We start from the raw sequence: 15,290 nt of genomic DNA, 5'->3' as shown, positions 1-15,290 counted from the left end.
AGTGCAGAACTGGCATAAGGTCAGATGTATAGACCAATGGAATAGAACAGAGAGCCCAGAAATAAACCCTCACATGTATGGTCAAAGGATTTTCGACAAGGATGCCAAGACCATTCACAGGGGAAAGGACAGTCTTTTCAACAAACGATGCTGACAAAACTGCACATTCATATGCAAAAGAATGGAGTTGGACTCTTACCTTAAACCATACACAAAAATTAACTCAAAAAGGATCAAAGACCTAAATGTAAGACCTAAAACTATAGAACTCTTAGAAGAAAACATAGGGGAAAAGCTTCATGACATTAGAGTTGGCAATGATTTCTGGGATATGACACCAAACGCACAGCAACAAAAATAAAAATAGTTACGCTGGACTACATCAAAATTAAAAACTTCTGTGCGTCAAAGGACCAATTAACAGGGTGAAAGGCAATCTGTGGAATGGGAGACAATATTCACAAATCATATATCTGAAAAAGGGTTAATATCAAGAATATATAAAGAACTCCTATAACTCCTGAACAAAAAACCAATAACCTGATTAAAAATGAGCAAAGAACTGGAATAGATATTTCTTCAAGGGAGACATACAAATGGGCAACAAGCATATAAAGAAATGATGAATATCATTAAACATTAGGGAAATGCAAATCAAAACCACAATGAGACACCACCTCATACCCACGAGGACGGCTATCAAAAACAAACAAGCAAACAGCAACAACAGAAAATAACAAGTGTTGGTGAGGATGTGGAGAAAGTGGAACACTGATGCACTGTCGGGAATGTCAAATGGTTCAGCTGATACAAAAAACAGCATGGAAGTTCCTCAAAAGATTAAAAATAGAATTACCATATGATCCAGCAAGTCCACTTCAGGGGATACACCTAAAAGAATTGAAAGCAGGAACTTGAAGAGGTATTTGTGCACTCATGTTCATAGCAGCACTATTCACAACAGCCAAAAGATGGAACCAACCCATGTGTCCATCAACAGATGAATGGATAAGCAAAATGTGGTCCATCCATACAATGGAATATTATTCCGGCTTAAAAGGAAAGGAAATTCTGACACATGCTACAACCTGGATGAAGCTTGTGGACATTATGCTAACTGAAATAAGCGTCCCCCAAAAGACAAATTTTGTATGATTCCCCTTATGTGAAGTACCTAGAGTAGTCAAGCTCATAGAGGCAGAAAATAGAATGGTGGTCACCAGGGGCTGGGGGCGGGGGTGGAATGGGGAGGTATTTAATGGGTACGGAGTTTCAGTTTTGCAAGATGAAAAAGTTTGGAGATTGGTCACACAACGATGTGAATATACTTAACACTACCCATCCGTGCACTTAAAAATGGTTAAGATGGTAAATGTTATGTTCTACGTATTTTACCACAATTTAAAAAATGGCTAAGATGAAATGGCTCACCCAACATCAAGATGCTGGCACCTGGCAATGTCGGGATTGGAACCCAAGTCTAATTCCAGAATCGGTGCCCTTGCCTCGTACCCTGTGCTGTTCAGAGTAGAGAGTGTTTTAACGATGAGAGAGGACGGGGGTAGAACTGAATAGAGAAAAAGAATGCATTTTTTTAAAGTCTCCTGCATTTTAAATATCATTTAAAAGTATATAGTGAGTCCATAAAATACTGAGACTTGAACAAATTCACCAACAAACATCTGCTCTGATGACAACTGTGCTTTGAGGAAGCCTCCCTGAGAAGCTGCCTGTTAAGTTACAATGTTGCCTCCGAGGCTCAAAATGTATTTGGAACTTTCTTTCCGAGCCCGTTGTCAACTTTGCATCACGTGGAACTCGGGGGCCCAGTCCCAGACCATAACCTCCCGGCTACCGGCTCCCTTATCCTCCCTCTCGTCCCCTCCTTTATTCATCGTGGCCTGTGCTCCCCCATCCACTCCCTGTGGGTACTCCCCTGCGCCTCCCCCTAGCCTGGGTCCCCGCTCAAGCTCCCCAGCTCCTTCAAGTCCATCTCTGCCCCCGAGTCTTCCTGCCACCCTCACACTTCTGTCCTCAGGTCCGGCCTGGTCCAGAATGCGCTGCTCCCTTCGGGCCCCAGCCACCAGGTCCCCGTCTTGGGCCTTTCCTTCCACCTCGTTAACAGCTTCCTAGCTCCTCACCTCCCATCCCCTGCCGTGTGTGTCCTCCATGTACTCCTCCATATCCTCTCCCACTCCTCTCCCCCGCGCCCTCTGCCCCAGCAGGCTGGCCTGTGTGGCTGCATCAATGGGCCGATGGGCTCCTCGCCTCTGGTTTCTGGTTGGGTTTGGCCAATGGGAGATTAGAGATCGGAGCAGGGAGGAGAGAGGTTGGGGTATTTCTTCCCCAGCTCCCTCCCTGTGGGGTCACACAGCTCCCGTCAGAGGACTCTCTGCCCAGCCCTCTAGGTCTCTGGGTTCCAGAACATGCCCCCACCCCTCACCCCTCAGGTCTGGGGGTGGGGACAGCGCCTCACTCACACCAGCTCTGGGCACTGCACCATCCTCCGTGGTTTCTCCCAGCCCTGCCCGCCCTCTGCAGGAGTGTTCTCATGAAACTCGCCTCCAGCACTCCACACCCACTTTGAATGTGCCCTCTACTCCCTGCCAGGACCTGGACTGCCCAGGCACGGAGAAGCTCTCACACATAACCTTCAAGTCCCCTTCCCTCAGCCACCAAGGGGCTCAGGGTGGTCTTGCCTTCATCCCACCCTGGTCTGGTCCCAGCTCATCAACAGTCTCCTCTTTTGTATCTTCAGTCTCACTTGGACCCCAGTAACTTCCATCTAACCTGGGAACACACTCACCATCACCCCATCCTAGAAATGCCTCCCCTCCTTCATTCCTTTCCTTTATCGTCAAATTGCTTCAAAAGCATCCCTTCCCCACTGAGTCCTCAACCCACTGTCACTGTCATCGGTGGCCTCCCTGTGGCATTTGACACAGTTGTCAGAAGGAGGCATGCGGCTTGGTGGTTCAGGAGTTGGGGAGGCAGGACGGTGTGGTGGTCATTAGACTGGCTTTCAGGGTGGGTGGCCTGGGCTCAAAGTCCAGCTCTCCCACTTCCTAGCTGGGTGACCTTGGGCAATGACCTCAGTTTCCTCATCTGTAAATGGGGACAACAATAGAACAGCCTGATAAGTTATTGGTCATCTCACAAATGAAATGATACACACAAATGCACTTAGAAGAGAACTTTGGCATGTATAAGAACTGTCAAAACTTCCAGTATTATGAGCAAGAGGATGGGCTCTGGAGTTAGGAAGACTTGAGTTCATGTCCCACCCTGGCCACTTTCCAGCTGTGCAGCCTGGGGCAGGTCTCTTTGCTTCTCTGAGGTTGCTTCTTGTGCTGCAAAAATGAGTTTGATAAGCTGTCCTTCAAAGGACTGACAAAGGGTACTATTTGGTGAAATTTTCAATGTAGTAGGGTAACTTTTTAAATTAACTGGTGTGTGTGTATGTGCGTGTGTGTGTGTGTGTGTTTAATCTGTTTCTTTTCACCTTTTGGTCCTTGGCCATCCCATCCCCCATCTCCACCCCCCTCACTACCTCAGGAAAGGGATGTAACACAGAAGTAGTAAAGGCAGGGTTTTCAGAAGAAGAATAAAGATATGAGGAAACGCCAGGCTCTGGTGAGACAGTGGGTCAGGAGCAGAGGGAAAGAGGAAGCCTGTCCTTCCCTCTGTCAGCCAGATCCTTCCTGCCCTGTCTCCCCGGGAGAGCGCTAAGGAGGGGCAAGGACTCGAGAAGAGGCAGGTTCATGAACTCAGCCTGCCTGGAAGTGGTTCCCAGCCCCCAGCCTCTCTGTGTGGCCTCAGGCAGGCTGCTCAGCTGGTCTGTGCCTCAACTTCCTCATCTGTAAAATGGGGGAAACGATAGCCCCTATCGCGTAAGGATTAAATGGGTTAATACACACGAAAGCACAGAGAACAGTGCCTGGCACACAGCAGGCCCTCAGCGACCGTCAGCTGTTCCTGTTGTTAACGTCCCCCTGCCGGCCACGGGGTTGCCACCCTCCTGCCTCTCCGACTACTTCTAGGTCTCCGTGCAGTCCCTGTGTCTCCCATCTGCACCTCAGATGCCACCGCTCCCCAGGATTCTAGTTGTCTCCATTTCCTCTTACTCTGTCCACAGGCAGGGGCCGCTGTGCCACCCGCTCAATTCTCAGATGAGTATCCCCAGTTCATCTCCAGGCCCCAAACTGCCTTCGGCTCCTGGGTTTGGACGCACTCACCTTGTCTTGCAATCTCGCTTCCCCCCTCCGTGTGACCCTCTGGGCAATGATGTTCTCCCCTCCCAGCTCACCAGCCAGCTTTCCCCACTGCTCCTGGCACTGACCCTACTGATTCCTCTGGAAAGCTCTCAGACCACCTGCCCCACAGCAAGAGTCCAGGCAAGAGACAGTACTAACCGTGGTGGGCAGAGTACTCTCCCAAAACTGTCCATGCCCTGATCCCCAGGGCCTGTGAATATGCTCCATTACATGGCTAAAGGGACTGTGCAGATGTCAAGGTTACAAATCAGTGATCTTAAAACAGGGAGATACTCCCGGATTATCCAGGTGGGACTAATCTAATCCCAGGAGCCCTTAAAAGCAGAGAACTTTCTCTGGCTGGAGTTGGACAGATGAGTCAGAGGGGCGGGGCAGAGAGATCTGGAGCATGAGAACGACTCGACCGACCCACTGCTGCTGGCTTTAAGATGAAGGGGACCCCGAGCCACAGAATGTGGGCGGCCTCTCGAGGCTGAGAATGACTTCCACCTGACAGCCAGCAAGGAAGCGAGGACCTCAGTCCACGATGGCACATGCTAGGTTCCCCCGACCACCTGGACGGAACTGAAAGTGGATTTTTCCCAGAGACTCCGGATAAGAGCCCAGGCCCGCCAACACCTTGATTTTGGCCTCGCGTGACCCGGGGCAGAGGAACCAGCTGAGTCCACCCCACCTCTGACCTACAGAACTGTGAGATGACACATTCGTGTCGTTTTAAGCAGAGAACGAATACAATAGCCCAAAGTTACTACAGTCTTTACCACTCCCCAGGCCCTGTTCTAAGCACCTCACAGTAACTCAGTCTCCTGACATAGTGACTGCAACTCTCCACTGCACGCATGCAGACATCGCAACAGAGAGCTCACCAGGGCGGAGCCAGGCTGGGGCCACGGTCACGCACTTGACCGCTCTGTTCTAGGACCACTCTGCCTGTCCTTCTCCCACCCAAATAACAAAGATGATCAACTCCTCCCCAGCTGAAAAGCCCTTTGGGGGGAAGTTCCATCTTTAAACAAGTTAAACATTAAATGCTCAGTCTGGCTTACATTTTACACGTTGCCACCAACACGCCATTTAGCTCTTTTCTCCCAGGCCAAATTATTCACCCAAATACCCAGGCTTCTCTTGAAAGAGGCAGCTCAAGTTTGGTCTACTCTGCGGCGCTCCCAGCCCCCAGACAGGACTCTTGTGGGGCCTCTACGTACAGCCCAACCCTCCTCTTCCGTGGAAAACGCTGGGTCAACATTTCCTCTTTACCCAAATCCCCCAGTAGAGGGTGCCACCTCAGTCTGTTGTGTGAATGAGCATCACTGGAAACTTGATTCCACGTTTCATCTACAACCCTCACCTAGGATTCCACACCGTGGGATATCACTAGCTTAGTCAACTACATTATTATCCCAGTGGACTTGTAAGGAATTTCAGATATTTAGATTTTAGATGTTCCCAAAGCTAAATTTACACCCAAAGAATGAAGCTTCTTTCTCTAGAAGCTCTGAGTCACACAGCCCAGAGTCTGGAACTCAGCCCCACCTCCCGTGACTAGCTGTGTGACTTTGGGCAAGTTACTTAACCTTTCTGAGCCCCATTTCCACATCTTTAAATGAGGATAATAATGATAAAAGTAGTTCCTACTCCATAGGATTTGTTTGCAGGATATAATTCTGTAAAAACAAATACAGAACATACATAGACTATATATAAAACCATATGAGATGCAGTAAGCAGTCTATAAATGTTTGCTGTCGCTGTTTGTATTATCTGTGCTATTCAAAAGATTACGATCTTCCACTTCACATCCATTGGAATGACTACTATCCAAAAAAAAAAAACAGGAAATAACAAGTGTTGGTGAGGATATGGAGAAAGTGGAACCCTTGTACACTGCTGGCAGTGCAGCTGCTATAGAAAAAAGTAGGGCAGTTCCTCAAAAAATTAAAAATAAAATTATCATATGATCCAGCAAGTTTTGTGTATATATCCAAAGGAACTGAAAGCAGGGGCTTGAGGAGATGTTAGTATACCCATGTTCACTATTTGCAATAGCCAAACGGTGGAAACAACCCAAGTATCCATCAACAGATGAAAGGATAAGCAAAATGTATGAATACATATAACGGAATATTATTCAGCCTTAAAAAGGAAGGGGATTCTGACACGTGCTACAACATGTACGAGCCTTGAGGACATTATGTCAAGTGAAATAAGCATCACAAAAGGGCAAATACTGCATGATTCCACTTATATGAAGTACTTAGAGTAGTCAAATTCATAGAGACAGAAAGTGGAATGGTGGTTGCCAGGGGCTGGGGAAGGGGAATGGGGAGTTACTGTTTAATGGGTATGGGGTTTCAGTTTTGCAAGATGAAAAAGTTCTAGAGATGGCTGGGGTACATGGTTGCAGAACAACGTGAATGTATTTAATACCACTGAACTGTACAGTTAAAAATGGTTAAGATGGTAAATTTTACGTTATGTGTATTTCGCCACAATAAAAAAAAATGAGATAACCATCTAGCCCTTGTCTCTGAACTTTTTCCCTTGGAAGCCCCCCACCTGCTGGAGGGAAAGCAGGCACATAAATTGCCATGGTGGGAACTGACCAGGGAAATCAGCCCCAAGTTCCAGCTGTTAGTTCTCGAACAGGGGAGAAAAAAGTCCCCCGAGGGTTCATAGAACCAGATGAGCGAATCCCTATTCGGAGAGAACGGGCGCCTAGGGGGGAGCCACCAGGGGTGAGGGTGGGAGCATGGCCCAGGCCAGACGGTGAGCCAGCGAGTGCAGGGAGAAGAGCTGGCAAGTGCCCTCCTCTGCGTCCGTTTCTTTCCCTGAATTTCCCCACAGAGACTGAGCAGGGGCGAGAATCCTTATCCAGGTCCACCTGTCACCTTACCTCTCAAAATGCAGAGGTTCATTCATAATAAGAGAAAAGCGAATTAAAATGACACGGGTACCATATTTCACCTCTTCAATCAGCGAAGATCCCACGGGCGGACAGCACACCCGCCGGGAGGGGATAGGAAACAGGCGTCCACTGCTGGCGGGACACTGCATCCGCGAACCTCTGGTGGGCAATGCGGCGACACTCGTCAGAGTTACAGGTGTACGTGCCCTTTGACCCAGCAGATCTATCTGCACGTCTGCGAAATGATGTAAATAACAGGACAATCACAGCAGCCTTGTTTAGTAATAACAAACAAGATGATGACGTAGGCTCCGATGGTTCTTTCCTAAGAGGAGCCCAGACCTGGCAGGTGCCAGGCAAAGGGACAGGAGTCATCTGGCTGTATGGGCTCTGGTGTGTCAGGTCAGCCTTGCTCCATGACCCTCAGATCCCATACGAGAAGGGCTGACACATGATAGACAGATTGTTCCAGAAACGAGAAGAGAGCCAGCTGGCAGGACGCTGTCCACCAAGGCGGAGGTGCAGACACGAGCATTTCATCCCTGTCATCTCTGTCCTTGGTTTTTCTCCTCCGTCTCCACCCTCCCAGCCACAGCACTGCGCTGACTTGGGCTGTCCTACAGCTCAGTCCTCAAGGGGATCCTGAAACCTCCCCAGCGCAGGCCCGTGCACATACTCGGGGACCGGCTGCGTCAGTCAGCTCTCCACTGTTTAACCGTCGCTTCTCTTTTCCTCAAAACAACGTTTACTGAAATAGTATACACCCCGCCCCCAACAGGAGCTCCCACAACATGAGAAGGGAAGAAGCACTGGTGATCAAGAGGGGAAAGCCAGGGAGCACTGATGGTGGGGTTCTCAAAGTGTGGTCCTGGAACCATCTCCACGGGACCCCACTCCCCCAACCCGAACCCGGGGAGCATTTAAATGTGAAGATTCCTGGGCCCTACCCCAAACCCACGGGGTCAGAACGTCTAGGGGTTCATGTTTAACAAGCACTCTTATGCACGTGAAAAATTCAACAACCGTTGGCTTTCAGTATTTCTTCATTCTGGAAAAATTGAGCCCCTTTCCCAGCAGTTTAAATAATGCCACATCTGACTCCAAAAATTACAGTTCACAAGCCACATCAAATCATACAAATGATAATTCACAAGGTTCAGCTCTGAACGGAGCAAGGCTGAGGCTTCTGAGTCGTGTAAAATGGGAGAGGGGACATTCTGAATACAGCTCCTAATTGCTAATGTGCACACGGCAGCCAGGATGGTCATTTCAAAATTCAGGTCTCTCCCTTGCTTAAAATCCTTCAGTACCTTCTTCCCGTCACTCTTCAGCTAAAGATCAAAATCCTTATGGTGGCCTGAAGGAGGCCTATTGCCTCTTAGCCCTCCTCCTTCCCACATTTACTTCTGGACACACTGGTTTTCTCTCAGTCACTTGGGCTCACAATATACTCTTCCACCGCAGGCCCTTTGCATGTGCTGTTCCCTTCTCCCCTTGTCTAGTTAAGTCCTTCTTGTCCTCCATCATCCTTTTCTTTAGAGCCCCAATGTTAGAATGGAACCATACACACCTTTGTGGGATGCTTTGGCTTATGTCTCTCTCTCTCTCCTAGCAGCTTCCTGATTGCAGGGACCATGCCTGATTCTGCCACTGCTGCATCTCCAGGCTTGCCTCAGTGCTGAGGCTCCAGGTAAATGTTTGTGGAATGAACGAGTGACAGCAACAGTAAAACCTCAGCTGGCGAAAGCAGGCTTCCTATCTCCATTAGGGAACCAAACACCTTACAGGATATAGAAAAAAAGTCTGCAGGGCTAAAGCCTGCAGATATTATTATTGATTTTCCCTGAGCCGAGTGATAACAAGTGACTTTTATTTTCTTCCTTATACTTCCATTATCAGAAAAAGTAAATGATGTAAAACATTATGATATCGACAATCAAAACAATGCATCAGGCTTGCAAATGAATCTTTAGAAGAGTGACTGCCTCTTTTTTAGGATTTACCCAGGTAAATAAAACGAATCTTTTTTATTTACTAGATGTAACCTCTGGGTAATTTCATGGATGACTTTTTATTAATATATTTTTATAAACTTTATCTAGTGGAATGACTTCTAGTAGCCCAAATAACAAAAACTATAAATTGACTGTTAAATTACTCCTAAGGGTGGCCCATAGCTGATCAAGGGCGATTCTTCTGATCAGCAAGCCCCAATGAGGTCGGCAGAGGGACAATTTTCACCTGGTCTCGTTTTGTGAAACTGGAAAATGTTGGCATGTCTGCAGGTTTCAATTCTTCAAAATGGACCTGTGTCCTCACGCCCCAAGCAAATCTCCTCTCCCAAATTCATTTAAGCTTTGGGAAGAGAATTTAAGAGAAGATAGAAGCATTCATCAAAACTCTATTCACAAAATATTTGACATTTCATGTATCATCTATTCTCCAGGGAGCCAATATAAGCTCGTGCTTCTGGAAACGCAACTGACTCCTTCATAAATCAATGTGACTGCTGCTGGCAATGGTGACTTACTTCTTAAACTCAGTCCAAGGAGCAGTAAGCTGTCAATTGTTTTTATACAATGAACGCAAGTCAATTTATATCTGTGTAATAACTGTCCTCATTAATTCCCTTTTCCAAACAGCTTGTTGGTATCAGTGACTCCTCATCTCAACCTTGTGTACCTGTAAGGATTCTTCTCAGTCTCCATTTTACGAGACCATAATAACCATCATGGTTTCATTTACTCAGCACCATATGGCAGGCATTTCATGTGCATTTCCCACTTAATCCTCACAATCACCCTGTGAGGTAAGTGGTTTATAGACAGGGAAAACGAGCTCAGAGCGATTAAATAACTTGCTTGACGTCATACAGCCAGAAAGTGGCCAAATGAGATTCAAACCCAACTCTGTCTACCTCTGAAGCCTGTCTATCTCTGAAGCCTGTGCTTACTACAGTTTTCTAAGATCACAGTCAGGTTCAAAACAGAGATCTCTCTCTCTCTGCTTTGGTCAGACAGGAAAGAAAACTATCTAAAATCTATCCCTTGTTATGATAAAGAAGAAACTGCAATTCCTTTTCTTTTTCTTTTTTCCCCCCACTTTGTGACTGGACAGATTTTCTGTGTTCTTGTAGGGAGACCACGTTATGGATGACAATCTCAAGGGGAGGTCCTTGGGTTATTTTTAAATCTGTTGAGTTTATGATAAACACTCTCAGAAAAGTAGGAATAAAGGGAGAACTTTCTTAACTTGATAAGAACATCTACAAAAAACCTACAGTTAACGTCATACTTATTGGTGAAAGACTAAATGCTTTCCCCTAAGATCAGGAACAAGCAAATGTAAAGATTTATATCGCTCTTATCACTCTTATTCAACAGAGTATTGGAAGTCATAGCCAGTGCAATAAAGCAAGAAAAGGAAATTAAGGGCATTCAGATCAGAAAAAGAGAAATAAAACTGTTCTTATTTGCAGATGACATGATTGTTTATGTATAAAATATGAAGAAATCTACCAAAAAAACCTTCTAGAAAGTTCAGTTAAGGTTGCAAGATACCATATAAGCATACAAAAATCAACTGTATTTCTATATACTGTCAATGAACATGTGGACATTTAAATTTAAAATATAATACCATTTACAATCACTCAAAAGAAAAAAAAGAGAGAGAGAGACAAAACATAAGTGTAAATCTAACAAAACACGTACAGGATTTGTATGCTGAAAACTACAGAACAATCATGAAAGACCACCTGAATAAATGGAGAAACATACCATGTCCACAGATTGGAAGACAACATAGTAAAGATATCTTCTCATACTGATATATAGGTTTAAACATAAGTCTTATCAAAACTCCAGCAAGATATTTTGTACATATAGACAGGCTTATACTAACATTTACATGGAAAGGCGAAAGAACTAGAATAGGGTAAAAAATATTTTTTTTAAAGAAGAATAAAGTGAGAGAAATCACTCTACCTGATTTAGGACTTAAATAGTTACAGTACTAAAAACTGTGTCATTTTGGTAGAGGGACAAACACATAGATCAATGAAACATAACAGGGAACTCAGAAACAGCTCCACACAAAAGTACGGCCAAAAGATTTTTGACAAAGTTGCAAAAGCAATTCAATAGAGAAAAGACAGTCTTTTCAACAAATGGTTCTGGAGTAACTGGATATCCACATGCAATAAAAATAAAACTTGACCTAAACCTCACATCATATACAAAAATAAACTCAAAATGGTTCATAGATTTCTGCATAAAACATAAAACTATAAAACTTTTAGAAGAAAACATAAGAGAAAATCCTTGGGATCAAGACTTGGTGACATGTTCTTAGAAATGACACTAAACACAAGCCTATAAAAGAAACAAATGATAAACTGGACTTCATCAAAATTTAAAACTTTTGTCTGTGAAATATTCTGTTAAGAGAATGAAAAGACAAGCTACGGATGGGAGAAAATATTTGCAAACTATATATCTGACAAAGGACTCATATCTAAAATATATAAAGAACTCTCAAAACTCAATAGTAAAAAACCAAATAATCTGATTAAAAATGAGAAAAAGACATGAAGACACATTTCACCATGGAGGATATGCAGAAGGCAAATAAGTACATGAAAAGACATTCAACATCACTAGCCATTCAGGAAATGCAAATTGAGACCGTGATGAGATGCCACTGCACACTTACTAAAACAGCTAAACCAAAAATAAAATTAAATAAAAATAAAATTAAAATTAAAAAAAAAATAAAAAACAGTGATAACACTAACTGCTGGTGAGGATCAGACAAACTGTGTCTCATACATTGCTGGTGGGAATGTAAAATGGTACAGCCACCCTGGATAATAGTCTGGCAGTTTGTTTAGAAACCACACATATACTTACCATATGATCCAGCAATTACACTCCTGAGCATTTATCCCAGAGAAATAAAGACTTAGATTCACACAAAAACCTGTACACAAACGTTTATAGTAGATTTATTTGTAACAGCTCCAAATTGAAAACAATCAAAATGTCCTTCAATATGTGAATGGTTAAATGAATGGTGGTACATCTATACCATGGAATATTACTCAGCAATAAAAAGGAACAGGCTGACAACCTATATGGATCTCAAAGGCATTATGCTGAGTGAAAAAAATAATCTCAACAGGTCACATATTGTATTATTTCATTCATATAACCTCAAAATGATAATTATGGAGATAGAAAATAGATTAGTAGTTGTCAGGGTTTAGGGATGTGGTGGGACAGGGTTTTGTGACTATAAAGGAACATCACGAGGGAGATCTTTGATGATGGAATAGTTCTCTATCTTGATGGCTGCACACGAAGCCACACGAGCGATAAAACGGCATAGAACCATACGCACACTTTGTACCATTCTCTCTCTTTATTTTTGGAACTTCTTGTGACTCTATAATTCTTTCAAAATAAAAACATTCTGTTGAGTGCGGGCTGATGCCTGCCTTTCACACTTATGGAGAGATTCCATTGCATTTCTCTTCAATATTTTATTCTGCTTCAATATTTTACCCCCCTTCAATATTTAAAAAGGCTCAAAGCCACTGTTTTTATTATTCCTTCCTTTCTTCCAACTTCCTTGGCTGTCAGTGAGCTGAGGCTCTGGACCAAACCACAGCTAAATCAGAGAGTGAAACGAAATGGCAGAACGCTGAGGCTCAGCCTGCAGCTTACCCTGACTCACTGGCTTGGAGCCCGTGGGCTCTGAGGGGCCACAGCAGTCTCCAGAAGCTCTGGAAGGGCGAGAGGCCACTGCCCAAGCTGGGCATTTTCCTGGCCTGGCTGTCAGGCCCGGAGCAAGGGAAGGTCAATGCACCAGCTCTACGCCCGCGGTCCAAACCGCCCCATCAGGCTGCTGGGGAGAGGGCGATGGGTGGGACATCCATAGACACGCTCAGCAAGGACAGAGGGCATGTGGCACTTTGCATCGTGCTCATTTTCACTGCGTGTGCCAGGGAAACCCAGGACATTCGGCAATTTGGTTATTGGTAGCACATCGAGGGAAGATGTGGCTGCTTTAACAGAGTTTACACTATGAAAAGAGATTCAAGTCCACAGGACAGTAAGGAGTTTTGGTGGGGGTGAGGGGTGGGGGGGGGAGGGAATGGGCAGGAAGAGTTCTTACCTTTAACACAAGGTCTGAGTCCTCATGTTTTCCAATGGTAGTACTTTTATTCAAGACAAAAAAGCCTTCTGCACTCTTTAGATAGGCTTTCATACTCTCTGCTTTCCCTAAGGAAGGTTTTCAGAAAAAATTTTGTTAGAAAAATGCAATCCTCTAATTATTCAACAACATCATATTCAGAGTGAATGAAATACATCATAACACCCAAAGGAGAAACCAACAGGGTAGGAGCGGGTGGATGGACTTAACAATGATCACAATTATAATTCTGCATATTTTTAAGACTCTCTTTTTAACAGTGCTATCTAGCACAGATGAGCTTGGTTCTGAGAGTCAAATAGAAGACACTTTTCACGTAACCCAGAACACAAACAAACAGCAGCTAAAACAACCTAACAACAAATCTGATTTCCACTGATAGTTGCTCTCCACGTCCCATTAAGCTCAGAATGAGGTCAGTTATCTGATATATAACTGAATATAAGTATTCACATTCAATATTCCTAACCCACCACTTACTGGCTCGGTGATCTTGGATGAGTTACTTAGTCTCTCTCTATGCCTCAGTTTCCTCATCTGTAAAATGCGGTTAACAATACTCTGTATCCCAAGGAATTTTGTGAGGATTAAATGCAATAACATGTATAAAGCATTTAGAATGGTGACTGCTACATATAAACACACATTTGTATTTCTACTGTTATTATTGTTATTAATCTTGGGCTCCTTGAACTCTGATCCAAGGAACTCTAAGCTTCAATGGAGCTTCTTAAAGTGCCAAGCCAGTCATTGAGGAAACGGGCTTTAAATGATACTTCCTTTTTAAATGACTCCATTTCTTCACATACTTAGAAAAAAAGGATGATTTCTAGAGGCAAAGATTATATCTTGGCCATATGATCAGGACTCTGCACATATTTTTTCCCAATGTTTTATTATGAAAATGTCAAACACATAGAAAATTCGAAAGAAGTAGATGGTGAACTCCTATATACCCACCACCTAGATTCTACAATTGACATTCTGCTGTATTTGCTTTATCACGTATCTATCCATCTATCCATTTATCCATCCATTTTCTATTTTGATGCATTTCAAAGTAAGTTCTATACATGTTTTGTAAAACATAAAAATTTTCAGTGACTTCAGTAGTTTCCAAAATGTTGATGATAATTCACAGGATGCTTGAATTCTGATTTGAGATATGCCCAATTACACAGTGTGACACCCTCCATCCCAAAACCATATCAAAGAACGCAAGTCCCTCTCTTTTCGACTGAAAGGTCACTGAAATGCATAGTTGTTCAACTGGAGATAAAAACAAAAATCATTTAGTTGTGATCACAGAGTCTCAGGTCTGGTTCTGCTTTTCATCAACATCTCTGTCATCATTTATTGAATCCCTACTAAGTGCCAGGCACTGTGCTATCCTTTTACACACATTATCTCTTTTTATCCTCAGAACAACCCTGCGAGGTAGGTGTCAGTACTGTCCCACCTTACAGATGGGGACACTGAGACTCAGAGTGGTTAAGGTCACACAGCAGTAAGTACCAGGGAGAAAAAGAACAAAGCCGGAGCCATCACACTCTCTGATTTCAAAATAGACTACAAAGCTATAGTAACCAAAACAGCATGGTACTGGCACAAAAACAGACGCACAGATCAACGGAACAGCATCGAGAGCCCAGGAATAAACCCACACATCTATGGACAGCTAATTTTCCACAAGGGAACCAAGAACATACAATGGAGAAGGGAAAGTGTCTTCAACAAATGGTGCTGGGCAAACTGGACAGCCACATGCAAGAGAATGAAAGTAGACCATTATCTTACACCATACAGAAAAATTAACTCAAAGTGGATTAAAGACTTGAATGTAAGACCTGAAACCATGAAACTTCTAGAAGAAAACACAGGCAGTACACTCTTCA

At 44.1% G+C, this 15,290-nt stretch overlaps 1 protein-coding gene across 1 annotated transcript in view; it reads right to left on the bottom strand.

The window, feature by feature from the left end:
* FHAD1 (forkhead associated phosphopeptide binding domain 1) overlaps window positions 1-13,449 on the bottom strand; it is a 129,414-nt gene extending 115,965 nt beyond the window's left edge. The window contains 1 exon segment of the mRNA XM_058552955.1: window positions 13,357-13,449. Within this exon segment, the coding sequence (XP_058408938.1) occupies window positions 13,357-13,449 (93 nt within the window).
* Window positions 13,450-15,290: the final 1,841 nt, after the last annotated feature.

This window comes from Diceros bicornis, chromosome 13, assembly GCF_020826845.1.
Source record: "Diceros bicornis minor isolate mBicDic1 chromosome 13, mDicBic1.mat.cur, whole genome shotgun sequence".
Taxonomy (NCBI): domain Eukaryota; kingdom Metazoa; phylum Chordata; class Mammalia; order Perissodactyla; family Rhinocerotidae; genus Diceros; species Diceros bicornis.
The sequence above is the reverse complement of the archived record's forward strand: the minus strand, read 5'-3'. Positions and strand labels throughout refer to the sequence as shown.